This window comes from Brachyhypopomus gauderio, chromosome 16 (genome assembly GCF_052324685.1).
Source record: "Brachyhypopomus gauderio isolate BG-103 chromosome 16, BGAUD_0.2, whole genome shotgun sequence".
NCBI lineage: Eukaryota > Metazoa > Chordata > Actinopteri > Gymnotiformes > Hypopomidae > Brachyhypopomus > Brachyhypopomus gauderio.
In genome coordinates, this window is record NC_135226.1 from 8,810,845 (window position 1) to 8,823,594 (window position 12,750).

At 44.6% G+C, this 12,750-nt stretch overlaps 1 protein-coding gene across 1 annotated transcript in view; it reads left to right on the forward strand.

Moving 5' to 3' along the window:
• LOC143477468 (uncharacterized) overlaps positions 1-12,750 on the forward strand; it is a 15,956-nt gene continuing 3,206 nt past the window's right edge. Inside the window, exons 1-8 of the mRNA XM_076976054.1 lie at positions 1-21; positions 1,095-1,152; positions 8,003-8,054; positions 8,707-8,745; positions 9,021-9,035; positions 10,400-10,474; positions 10,612-10,680; positions 10,994-11,036. Of these exons, the coding sequence (XP_076832169.1) occupies positions 8,012-8,054; positions 8,707-8,745; positions 9,021-9,035; positions 10,400-10,474; positions 10,612-10,680; positions 10,994-11,036 (284 nt within the window). The 5' untranslated portion in view covers positions 1-21; positions 1,095-1,152; positions 8,003-8,011. The remainder of the gene's footprint in view (positions 22-1,094; positions 1,153-8,002; positions 8,055-8,706; positions 8,746-9,020; positions 9,036-10,399; positions 10,475-10,611; positions 10,681-10,993; positions 11,037-12,750) is intronic.

The following is a 12,750-nucleotide window of genomic DNA, read 5'->3' on the forward strand; positions in this document are numbered from 1 at the left end:
GCTGAAAGTTACTTTGACCTGGTGAGTGGATCTGTATTATCTGTATGAACGTTTTCCCACTTTTTAAAGAGAAGCTTAAATGAGAACGATTCACTGTAAACTTTATAAATATACAGTGCATCATTTTCAGAATAGTTAAAATGTGCAGAACACTAAATGTATCACGTGCAACAACTGGCAATCAAAATGAAATGGCTGGACATATTGGGATTTAACAAGAAGAGTCAGATAACAGCAGTGGAAACGCTCTCCACTCTCCGCTGGAAGGATCTCACCACCCAGTAGGTCTAGTGCTACTCGAAAAGTCACAGGTGGTTTGAAGGGGCAAACTCAGTATCTGGATATGTGAGGTGAAAGTATCAGAATGACGTAAAACTCGAGTCGTAAAACCTTCCGAGAACTAACAAAACTCTTCAAATACTTCGGGGGGCGGGGTGGGTGCATTTTACAAAAACCCCTGACATTACACTGGTAAGGAGAGAGATTGCATGTTCGTATTGGACAGTGTTTGGCGTCTTGTGCACACTCACCGCACGCGCTCCTGAATTCCAGTTTTGCAGTTTTGCAGCTCTGACATATTCTGCCATATTTGCAAGCTGCAGAAATCAACAACTGTGATTCATAAAGTTTAAACGAGCAGCGATGCACCATCTATTAGAAATCAAAAATATATTACAGTATATTAGAATTACAGTGTATACAGTTGACGCATATAAGCTCTATCCGCCCCTGGGTAAGGTTAACCTTTGGTCGGCAATTTGAAATCAGATTTTACGAAAGCAGTCGTTCTGCAGGGGGGTTGACTGCAGGGCCCAAGGGCCCAAACAGATGTGATCAGATACACGCCTGTGACAGTGAGCGTCTCGAGCGCAGCTCCTCTACAATTATGCCTCGTGCAACAATTAAAAGTGCACCAAAGCTTTCTCGTCTTCATTGCGGGTAACATTAGAAGGTGCTTTCCTGAGAAAAATGCATGTCAGCCAAATATGATGCCGAAGATCAGCGTTTTCTTTGACATTACGTGAACCCCCTTCGGGTTTTGACTGAGTTACCTCTAGCGTACTTTTAAGAAAAAGTGTTTGCTTCCTGTTCAGCCCCTCGCAGAACCCAAACCACAGTCCTCCAAGTTGTTTCTCAACTACCAGGGCGAACGTGAGTCTTTTTTTGTTATAATTTTTACACCAGGTAGCGTATAATCTTTATCGGTCTTTATTTATTCTCATATTATGTGAGCTCAGATCTGATTATCTAGATTCTGACTTCTGTAAGATTCTAAGCGCGACCTACTTAAAAATGCGGTTGTACCTAAAACCTTAGGACCGTCTAGAGCTAAAACACGAACAAATACCCTCCTCTTTCAAATAGCAAAGAAATAAATACATAAAACGGGGACAAACTCTTAGCGGGGACATCTTCATATATTTCAGAAATAATATTTCAACTATCCATCAGTGGCGTTAACCAAATCTATTTTAGCTGATTGTTATTAAGATAAATTTACAGTGTGTCTCAGCAAATATAATCTTTTTTAACTAGACAACGGTACCTAAATGCAATACAGATGGAACTGATGGTAGCGCTAAAGTCCGTGCCGTAACTATATTTGTAAGCCAGATAATTTTTGTTGGTGCTGATGGATTTCAGATTTCAGATCATTCAGACAACTACATCTTAATGCAGAGGTGTTGTGGGAACAGTAATAAATAAGTCTTTATTATTTTATAGAGATACTGAAGCCGACCTTTGGGTCATGATGTTGACTGAACGTGGCCTCTGGTGGCGTGGCACAATAACCTGCGTTAGTGCCATAGAGTTAGTTGCGAAACATGGCGCACCTGTTCAGGACTGATACGTAACTTGTGCCTGAGAGATTGCAGTCACCTGTGAGTTTCTGTTACACATCTGTTTTTTCGTAAAGGACAATTGCATCATGTGTCTCTTCATTGTTTGTTTCCAGGAATTGTTGAGTGTTGCTAAGCAATCTGGGTAATAATTGTTCTGGAACACCTGGATGGATAGATGGATGGATGGAGGGATGGATGGATGGATCGGCAAGCAGAGTGATTTTAAGCAAGCAATGTTGTTTAACTAGGAAGGATTTTTAGTTACAATCAAAGACTAGATGACATTATTTTTGTTCTTATATACATCACACATCTCACTGAAAGATGAATAATTATCCAAAGAGATTACATGTGCATGTTTTGACCTCTGGTTACAAATGAATACAGCTATTGTCTTGTATTTTATTCCAATAGTTGTACATGCAACAGGTGTCATCTCTTAAAGGGTGTAAGAACAGTGTAGTTGCAGGATAGTCAGACTTTATGCAGTCAAAATACAATTGTACTGGTACAACATGTCGAAATGGCTACTGCTTTTGATATCCAGAAACCTCTACAGCACATCTCATATTCTCAGCATCTCTCTGTCTACAACACATCCAAACAGCGGCCATGTGTGACATTGTGCCTGTCTCTCAGTTTGTTGTGGATTGTTGTCAGCAATATTTGACATAAGCAGGAAGAATGCAACCATTAAATGTCTACATTATTAAAGTGTTGCTTATCTGAACATTTCCATATCCTCTTTGACACGTGGCATCCTCATACTTGTGGTTGTTATCATGGTACAGTGAAGTTTCAAACACCTGTTTTTTTTTCATCTCGGGAGATGGTACTACTGTAGTTCTTGCTGTGTTAAAGGCTCAGTCAGTGTTAGCAAATTTCCAAAACGGAAGCTTAGTTTCTTGAAATAAATACACCTATTTCAATCAACTGTTTCTGTAAACCTACCCCTTAAACCTAAACCTTCCCCTTAAACCTAAACCTACCCCTTAAACCTAAACCCTCCATTGAGCAAAACCTACTCTCTAAGCATTTCTGTCCTGCATAACATCACACATGTAATATTTCATCTCACTGCAGTCATAACAAGCCATAATTTATCTTGTATCTGTGCTCTGGCAATTTTATTGGGTGCACCTGTCTTATAGGTGTTGTTTATATGTCTGCAGGTATTGACTAGCGTACACGTCTTGTCCATCAACGGTATGTCTGCCGTCCCTGTCGTGTTTGGCGCTGGTCGGTTTCTGACCACAGGACCTTCTTTCTTGTTTTGCGCTGTTGTGCCTGATTCAACAGCAGAATTGTTGGAGGTTTGACATCCTAGGGTCTCTGCGCTCACTCGGAAAATGCAGCCAACAGCAAATCTGTAGTCAGAAACTGACCAGCGACGAGGGACTAGAATGTAGCTAAGCCAAACTGCACAGCACAGATGGCTTATAGACTCAACCTGTAGGTAGGTAGGTGTTCCTGACACACTCAGTATATAATTGCAAGCTTTCAATCCAGTGTTGTAACCATGACACCAAACGCTTGCGCGATCTTGGCAGGTTTCAGTGAGCTTTCACTCTTAGAGGTCTCATGCTGCATAGTGTGTGTGTGTGTGTGTGTGTGTGTGTGTGTGTGTGTATGGGTGTATTTTTATGCTGTGCTTTGCCATGTTGGGAAGATGTCCGTCCAAGATGACCAAGTTTGACCATATAAACTGGAACCCATTAAAATATAGAACTGAACCAATGACAACATAGACCTGAACTCATGACCATATAGACTGGAACACATTATAATATAGAACTGAACCAATGACCACATAGAGCTGAACTCATGAATACATAAATCTGAAACTATGACCGTATAGACCTGAACGCACTGCAAAAGTTGATTTACAGGAATACTGGAATGTTTTTAAAAACATTAAGGCTAAGAGGAAAACTATCGTTTTTGTTCCGAGGCTTATCTCTGTGTAGATCATGCGCAGACTCATTACATAGTCAAATATAGATTCATTTCCTTCTTCCCTACATCACAACAGCGAGCCAATGAACTCAACTACCCTCCAACATGTTATCAAATCAAATCAAATTTATTTGTATAGTGCTTTTCACAACACATGTTGTGGCAAGGAAAAACTCCCTATGATGGTGGGGAATAGGAAGAAACCTCGGGAGGACCAAGACTCAGTCACTTCTGTTGTTCCCCTCATGAACAGTTAGTGTTTAAGAAATGTGTGATTGTCCATAAGATCCCTGTTTTTTTATCCATCCCATCTATATTAACATATTCCCGACCTCGTTTCATTTCTGTGTGTGTGTGTGTGTGTGTGTGTGTATGCTGCACGCGTCCGTATAGTGTTTGCTGTCTCCTGTGTATCCTCTTAAAACTGAGTCACTTTGGTATGTGATCACACTGTCTAACACATTGCAGCCTCTCAAAGGCAATTCACCAGAAATAAACATAACACAAGAAACATGAAGAAAAAGCCATGTACTTTCAAAGGGCTTCCTCATTGTGCATTTCTGGGTGATTTACGGTTTATGTATGTTGTCCTTGGTAGTAAGCTTTGGGCCACTGTCATCTCTGTTTTATCCAGAAGAAGCAGGAAATTAGGACTGAGGCCCAACAAATATGGACACCAAAGAAAGGAGCTAATTCAATTTGAATTCAAATCTACAAGAACATATTAGCCAATTTGTGCAGTAATTCAGGCTTCAGGATACTGTGGAATCACAGGCGTTGGGCTGTACTGATAAATATTTTCAAATTTGTTCAGCTTATTATTACACCCAGAGCTGCCTGGCACACCAAATTGGGTGTGCGGGGGATTTTATTTGTGCTGTGGTGGTTATTGGTGGTGGAAAATTTGTTCCTGCACTTCACTGTCTAGAATTGCATTTACTTGGAGGCGAGGACCACACTGTCCGATTAGGACCTTAAATGAGGGAATCTCGCTCACCCTGATGACCCTAAGTGAGCATGGAAATTCTGAATTAGGACACCAGAAAGGTCTCTGCCTGACTGTGTCTCTTTTCTTCTACCTCCAGTCTCTCCCTATCAGTCTGTTTTCATCGCTAGTTTTCCCTGCTCTTTACCCTCTACATTTCTGTCACTTCCCCCTCTTTCTTACTTATTCCCCCTATCTTTCTCGTTTCTCTTGTTCTCTGTCACTCCCTCCTCTATTCTGCGGGCATTCACTTGATTTTTCTGTCAGCATCTTTTTTCTTTCTATCTCTCTCACATTTTCTATTCCTCTGCCTTATTTGCTCTGGTTGTGTCTCCCTTCCTGTTTCCTGAGGACCGCACCAGTGGTTGTGTCTCCCTCTCTGCTCTCTCTCTGAGGACCACACCAGTGGTTGTGTCTCCCTCTTAGGTCTCTCTCTGAGGACCGCACCTGTGGTTGTGCCTGCCTGCCTCTCTGCTCTCTCTCTGAGGACCGCAACGGAGGTTGTGTCTCCTGCTCTGGTCTCTCTCTGAGGATCACACCAGTGGTTGTGTCTCCTGCTCTGGTCTCTCTCTGAGGAACCGCACCAGTGGTTGTGTCTCCCTCTCTGCTCTCTGAGGACCTCACCAGTAGTTGTGTCTCCTGCTCTGGTCTCTCTCTGAGGACCGCACCAGTGGTTGTGTCTCCCTCTTTGCTCTCTGAGGACCGCACCAGTGGTTGTGTCTCCCTCTCTGCTCTCTCTCTGAGGACCGCACCAGTGGTTGTGCCTCCCTCTCTGCTCTCTCTCTGAGGACCGCACCAGTGGTTGTGTCTCCCTCTTTGCTCTCTCTCTGAGGACCGCACCAGTGGTTGTGTCTCCCTCTTTGCTCTCTCTCTGAGGACTGCACCAGGGACTGTCTCCCTCTCTGTTCTCTGAGGACCACACCAGTCCTCAGAGAACAGAGAGGGAGACAGTCACTGGTCACTGTCACTGTCTCCCTGCTCTGGTCTCTCTCTGAGGACCGCACCAGTGGTTGTGTCTCCCTCTCTGCTCTCTGATGACTGCACCAGTGGTTGTGTCTCCTGCTCTGGTCTCTCTCTGACGACCGCACCAGTGGTTGTGTCTCCCTCTCTGTTCTCTGAGGACCTCACCAGTGGTTGTGTCTCCTGCTCTGGTCTCTCTCTGAGGACCGCACCAGTGGTTGTGTGTCCCTCTCTGCTCTCTCTCTGAGGACCGCACCAGTGGTTGTGTCTCCCTCTCTGCTCTCTCAAGACCACACCAGTGGTTGTGTCTCCTGCTCTGTTCTCTCTCTGAGGACCGCACCAGTGGTTGTGTCTCCCTCTCTGCTCTCTGAGGACCGCACCAGTGGTTGTGTCTCCTGCTCTGTTCTCTCTCTGAGGACCGCACCAGTGGCCGTGTCTCAGTGGGAAGCCAGCACGTTTCCGTAAGCTCACTGAAACAGCCTAAAATAAGGTCAGACTTCTAGTTCTAATACAGGAGTAAAGCACCATGTGGTAATGAGATTGACACGCAAGGCTTTGTTGAAACGAGCGAAACACACAGTAGACACACACCAGGCATCACTGTATGTCCGACTTCTTGTATAAACACACAGACCGACATGATTCCCATAAACTTAATTCTCTGTATGGAAAACTACCAGCAGTGTGAATCCAGCTAAAAACCTTGGACACAGGGCAGATGTGATTAGGATCATTCCCGTATATAGAGTCAAAGCATGCCATTTCACACAAAGCCCCAGCGATGTAAATTAGCACCAGGAAGTGTACACAATAAGCATCAGTAACAATAACTAGCGTGAATGAGCTGATTGAAATGGGGGAACCGGACTGTATTTAGGGGGGCTGGAGAGCATCTTTACAGGAAGAAGGAAGCGGAAGTCTGAACTTAGCAAGACTCCGGTACTGTGTAACAGTGCTTTGTGCTTTTTCTTTTTTAATCGTATAGGAAGAGGCATTTCCTCATGCTCTGAGAACTGGAGAATGAGAGGAGAGAGAGAGAGAGAGAGAGAGAGAGAGAGAGAGAGGGAGAGAGAGAGAGAGAGAGAGAGAGAGAGAGAGAGAGAGAGAGAGAGAGAGAGAGAGAGAGAGAGAGAGAGAGAGAGAACCACTCAGTTTCGAGCTTGGGACATCTGCTTGAAGTTTCATGAAGAAGTGCTCTGAGCGTCCTTTTGGCTTTGTTCAGTTTAGTGGAAAAATTCTGAGATTAAAGGTGCCCACGAGAGCTTGTTGACACATTAGACTGCTGTTAGCTTCCTGTAACTCTTGATTCCATGTGAGTTTCTGATCAATATAGTATATAGTATATATATAGAACATTCAATGTTGTGACGACCAGTTTAAGAGCCTCTAGTTGTTACTTACAGGAGAAGAAACTGAAATTAGCAAAGCTGATATTATCATAGCTGAAAATATCTCATGAGCTTACGTGGAAGAAGCTTCAGTAGAAAAACAGTAATATAAAGGCAAGCCTAAGTTCACCATCACCAAGTTGATCTCTTATGCTAATCTGCCAGTGTGTAAGGGTGTGTTCATGTGCGGATCAAGCGTGGCTGTTGGATAATGTTTTGCAGTGCCTCTTGTTTGAGCAGTAGGAATACCGGAATGCTGGGAATAATCGGAATAATCACACGCCCCGAGTTGTGTCATGAATTTCACCGCACAATGGATGGCAGGACCGTTGATCACGTTTGTCACACCCATGTTTCCTTTTGTGCTGGCGTTGAACCAGTTACACCTGGAGACACGGTCCCGATCAGATCACCTCCACCGGCACCGGCGGTAGCTCTGGCCAGACACACACTTCTGATTCTTGCTGAGTATCACGGAAATCGCAGCCTAAATACAGGGTGCGATTACTCACGTGTCACATCGAGCCCGCGTGAGTCTGAACAGATACCGTGACATTTTGGTAAAGTTTCACATTCTGATGGCTTTCTAGTGACCTTGAATGGAAACGAGAATCTCAAGCTTAAAAGTGTACATAGAACCTTGTGGTGCAAACTATGAGAAACTCTCGCAAAAATCAACAAGCTTCATGAAAAAAAGCAGATAATAGCTGCAGGACTGATCAGTGGTAACCTGGTATTAGGCTGAAGACAGCTTTGTAACACCTGATTTTCACGTTTCTGGCTGGGGTGTGTGTGTGACTGATTATGCAGTATGTCTTCAGCTTATACCTGTACCATAAATAAACAACTTTTTTTTGTCCTCCCTGCAGACTTGGAAAATGTTGCGGTTTGTCTTGCTGTGCTTGATTCTCGCAGCAACAGGTATGTCCGCTCTTTTCACCTTCGTGGTGCTAAACTGTGGTACAGCATTGCTGTCCTGGAGGATTAAAAGTATTTATTACGCCTGCCGTCACGACCGTTTCCACATCACTTATGTCCTACAGATGCAGAGGCATGTGGACACCTGAGCAAACAGCTGTAATACGAGCTTTTGACCTCACTGACGTGCGCCGACGTGACCTCACTGACTGACCTGTGCTGACGTGACCTCACTGACGTGCGCGATGTGACCTCACTGACGTGCGCCGACATGACCTCACTGACGTGCGCCGTGGCGAAGCTGCACAGTACTGCTTTACGTTGCTTTCAGCAACTCTGACAAAAAGACATGCTGTATTTCCCACCAACAGACTCACTGTGTATAAACCTCCTTCTGCAATCATAATTAAAATCTCTGTGGTGGGATTGACACTCAACACTACTGCTAAATAATACGTTTGTTCACAAAGTGACTGAAGTGACTGTTCACAAATTAGTGCATGCATGGAATATCAGCAAACACTGGCAGAAAGAAATGGAATTTATTTTCGACATTCATTCGTTTTCAAACTGAAATTGATTTTAGGACTTTTAAATTTGCTGAGAGCTGGTTCAGTCTGAGTTTTGCATTTGATTATTTTTTTACCCTTTACAGTTGCTACATTTGAAACCAAAGAAGGTTCCGCAAATTATGGTACGATGATCTTTATATCTGTATGCTTTTATAAATGCTTTCACATCTATCTCTTACAATCTTTTTCTCACATGCTCATGAGTATTTTTCTCACTGTGTGAGAAAAATAAGTTAATCTCCAGATAGTTTATACATTTATTAAAAGTGATTTCCTAATTTAGCTTTGCACCTCTGAAACCATGTCTTCAGACATGTTATGTGAGCAAGCTAACGCCTCTCTCATTATGTCCCCCTTTCTCCCTCTTCTTTCTTTTGAACTGCTTGTTCATCCTCAGAAGACGATGAAGACGGTAAGCCTTCTTTAGCACCCACAGTAGATGCAGGCTGGAGACGGGTTGTTGCCATAACACCAGGTCCCCCACACCCGTCACATTAATACCTGAAAGCAATCAATTAGCCCCCCCCTTGCCGTGCCCAGCTGGTGCGGTTGGACCTCTGGGCCACCGTCACAGCGCCGGACCACCGGCCCCGCACCCACCTACCGCTGTCAGTCTTCATCTGCAGAATGATTGCCTTGTGATAGAATTACCGAGCTGTAGCAGGAAGCGTGGCTTGCCTCCGGTCCGGGAGACACAGGCCAAGTTCAGGGGCGCAGGAGCAGAGTAGAACGGAATTAGCTGGAAATGAATAGAGGCACAATGAGGAGTCCAATCCCCTGAATGTTAAGAAAGTTTCCAAGAAAACATGATCCATTAAATGTGATTGTATGTGTACTTTACTGCAATTATACACACACATACACTCATGGGCCACTTTATTAGGTACACCTTGCTAGTACTGAGTTGGACCCCCTTTTGCCTTCAGAACTTCCTTAATCCTTTGTGGCATAGATTCAACAAGGTACTGGAAACATTCCTCAGAGAGTCTGGTGCATATTGACATGATAGCATCACACAGTTGCTGCAGATTTGTCAGCTGCACATCTATGATGAGAATCTCCTGTTCCACCACACCTCAAAGGTGCTCTATTGGATTGAGATCTGGTGACTGTGGAGTACAGTGAACTCTTTGTTCAAGGAACCAGTCTGAGATGATTCATGTTTTTTGACATGGCACATTATCCTGCTGGAAGTAGCCACCAGAAGATGGGTATACTGTGGTCATAAAGGGATGGACATGGTCAGCAACAATACTCATGTAGGCTATGGCATTGATATGATGCTCAGTTGGTATTAATGGGCCCAATGTGCAAGGAAAATATCCCCCACACCATTGCACCACCACCACCAGCCTGAACCGTTGATACAAGGCAGGATGGATCCATGCTTTCATGTTGTTGATGCCAAATTCTGACCCTAACATCCAAATGTCGCAGCAGAATTTGAGACTCATCAGACTTGGCAACATTTTTCAATATCTTCTGTTGTCCAACTGTGGTGAGCCTGTGTGAATTGTAGCCTCAGTTTCCTGTTCTTAGCTGGCAGGAGTAGCACCCGCTGTGGTCTTCTGCTGCTGTAGCCCATCCACCTCAAGGGTCGACGTGTTGTGCGTTCAGAGATACTCTTCTGCATGCCTCGGTTGTAACGACTGGTTATTTGAGTTACTGTTGCCATTCGATCAGCTCGAACCATTCTCTGACCTCTGGCAGGGGTCTTGTACATTACAAATGCATTTAAATAAATTTTAAAATGCATTTAAATTCATTTGTTTTCAGGTGATTTTCCAAAAATCTATCCAAAATATGGGCCGAAGATGGGATCCGCAATAACTGAAAGAAGTCAAGGAGAAGGTAAAAAACACTTTTTTAAAACACCTAAAATAATTGATAATTTTTACACCTAAAATAATTGCTGACCCTTTGATAATTTGACAAGCTGACTTAATCGTGTGTGTATGTGTGTGTGTGTGTGGGATTCACCTTTATAGAAGGGTCCTCGACAACAATCATCATAGCAGCAGTGAGTGTGGTGGCCGTGGCTGTCGCGGCCGTCATAGGTAAGAGGAGTGTGGAGGCACAGGCACACCTCCACCGTTTGGCCGTTTGACCCATGCATCATCAAAGCGTGTTGACATTAGCCAGTTAGCCCAGTACAAGCGTGCACGGGACCTGTGCACATCGTGGAAGCAACATTCAGCGAGATACCGTCAGCAAGAGGAGATGATGCAGGCCCCATCAAACTCTCTTGTCTCAGCAACTCAGAAATGAACATCACGTCCCTAAAAGAACACCAGTGTCAGGTTGAATCTGTGGCCATGGCCTGCTAAAGAAGTTTTAACTTTGCCTTTTTTCCCCCCCTTTCCCCTACAGCTATTTTTCTCTTCAGACGTCACTTGCAAATTCGGGAACAAGGGTGAGAACCGTTCTCATTTAATTATGAATGATGCATGCTTATAGAAATACAGGACTAATGGGGCATAGCAAGCTCTCTTAACATGGAAATAACTCTTCAGTCCTGCCCACTGCCTCAGATCAAACCCTCACCACAATAGATGTGCATATGACATATTGCCAGTCTGCCGAGCAACTCAAGCAAGCTCAGCTAAGTTGCTCCCAGTACAACAGTGACATGTGTACTTGTTAATTACCATCCATTGGTCCCTGCAGCTACTGCAGTTAAGAAGGGTTTGGCAGCAGTGGGTGGGAAAAGAGAAGGGTTTTGTTGAGGCTAGCACACTTTTAGAGCAAACCCTCTCATGGGTTCAGTGTTCACCTGTTACAAAGTCAAACTGGGCCACATACAAGAGCTTTGAAGGGCAGTAAAAGCTAAATTTACACATTGCTGGCCAGTTTTTTTTTTTTTCTAGAAGGGCTTTTAAAATCTCCTTTTGTTCCATTTTGAGGGATGTTGTGGATGGAGCATGGGTGGGGGGGGGGGGGGGGTGTGGGGGGCGGCTAACACCCCGGGTGAGCCGGCCCCGCCCTATGGGGTGGTGGTTGGGCCGGAGGCGTTACAGGGAGATAAAGGGGCTGCTAGCCCGTGCACGTATGCCTACAGGACAGGGTCATGTCTTTCAGGTCCTTGCTGGCACTGATGGGTAGAAATTGGCAGGAAACAGGGCAGGCGTTGGCGAAGCCTAGATGAGACGAGACACGGCCTGCAGCACAATCCACGTGAAATAAACAAAACAACAACGAGAGAGAGAGAGAGAGAGAGAGAGAGAGAGAGAGAGAGAGAGAGAGAGAGAAACACAGCAGGACATATTGTGCCTGCAATCAGCTCTGTGCATCACGATCCTATCTGACAGAAAGCAAGAGAGCTGAACTGCCCTAACCAGTTTATATGTGAGGGAGAGAGTGAGCGTGGTACAGAGAGATAAGGGCAGGGGGTATTTAGGCAGAAAGTTTATGTACGTTGATCCAGTGAGAAGGGTCTACAAACTGTGGTTTTCTTAAATAAGCACATTTTTGTAATGATGTGTTTCCCACCCTGTTATAGAGACATTGCAGGTCAATCTCTCAATATCACAATCTCATGTCAGAACACTATAGGAATGATCAGAACTGTACAATAAAACCCCACATTAAGTTATTTGTGATTGTGCTGTCCACACTGCCATGCGAACCAGTTTCGCTTTGTCACTTAGCCGGGAGTAGTGATGCAGCAAGAGAGAAAGGGAGAGAGAGAGGGAGAGAGAGAGAGACAGAGAGAGACAGAGAGAGAGAGAGAGAGAGAGAGAAAATAGACAGAGATGTAGGGGTCCTATAAAGCACGATTGCCTTAAACAGTGACGTTGCTTCATGGTGTCCCCTGCAGGGGGCGAGCTGCTTCTCTGAGTATCTGTCTGTCGTTCTTTTCTCTGTCAGTGTCTGTCTTTCATCTCTTTTTCTCCTCTGTGTCTGTCACTCTGTCCCCATGTCATTCTCTTCCTCCTTCCTCTGTTCCTTTTCTCACTTTTCTTCTTTATTGGGGATAAATTCTTTTGCTGGATTACTAGTTCCCTCTGGAGAATGTAGTTCGCTGAGCTGAGGTATTTTGCTCTCACCGACGAGAGTTAGGCCGGCTGAAAAGTGGCTTAATCGCACGGCAACCCAGGGCCCTGTGGATCAACATCAAGCCGGCCTGG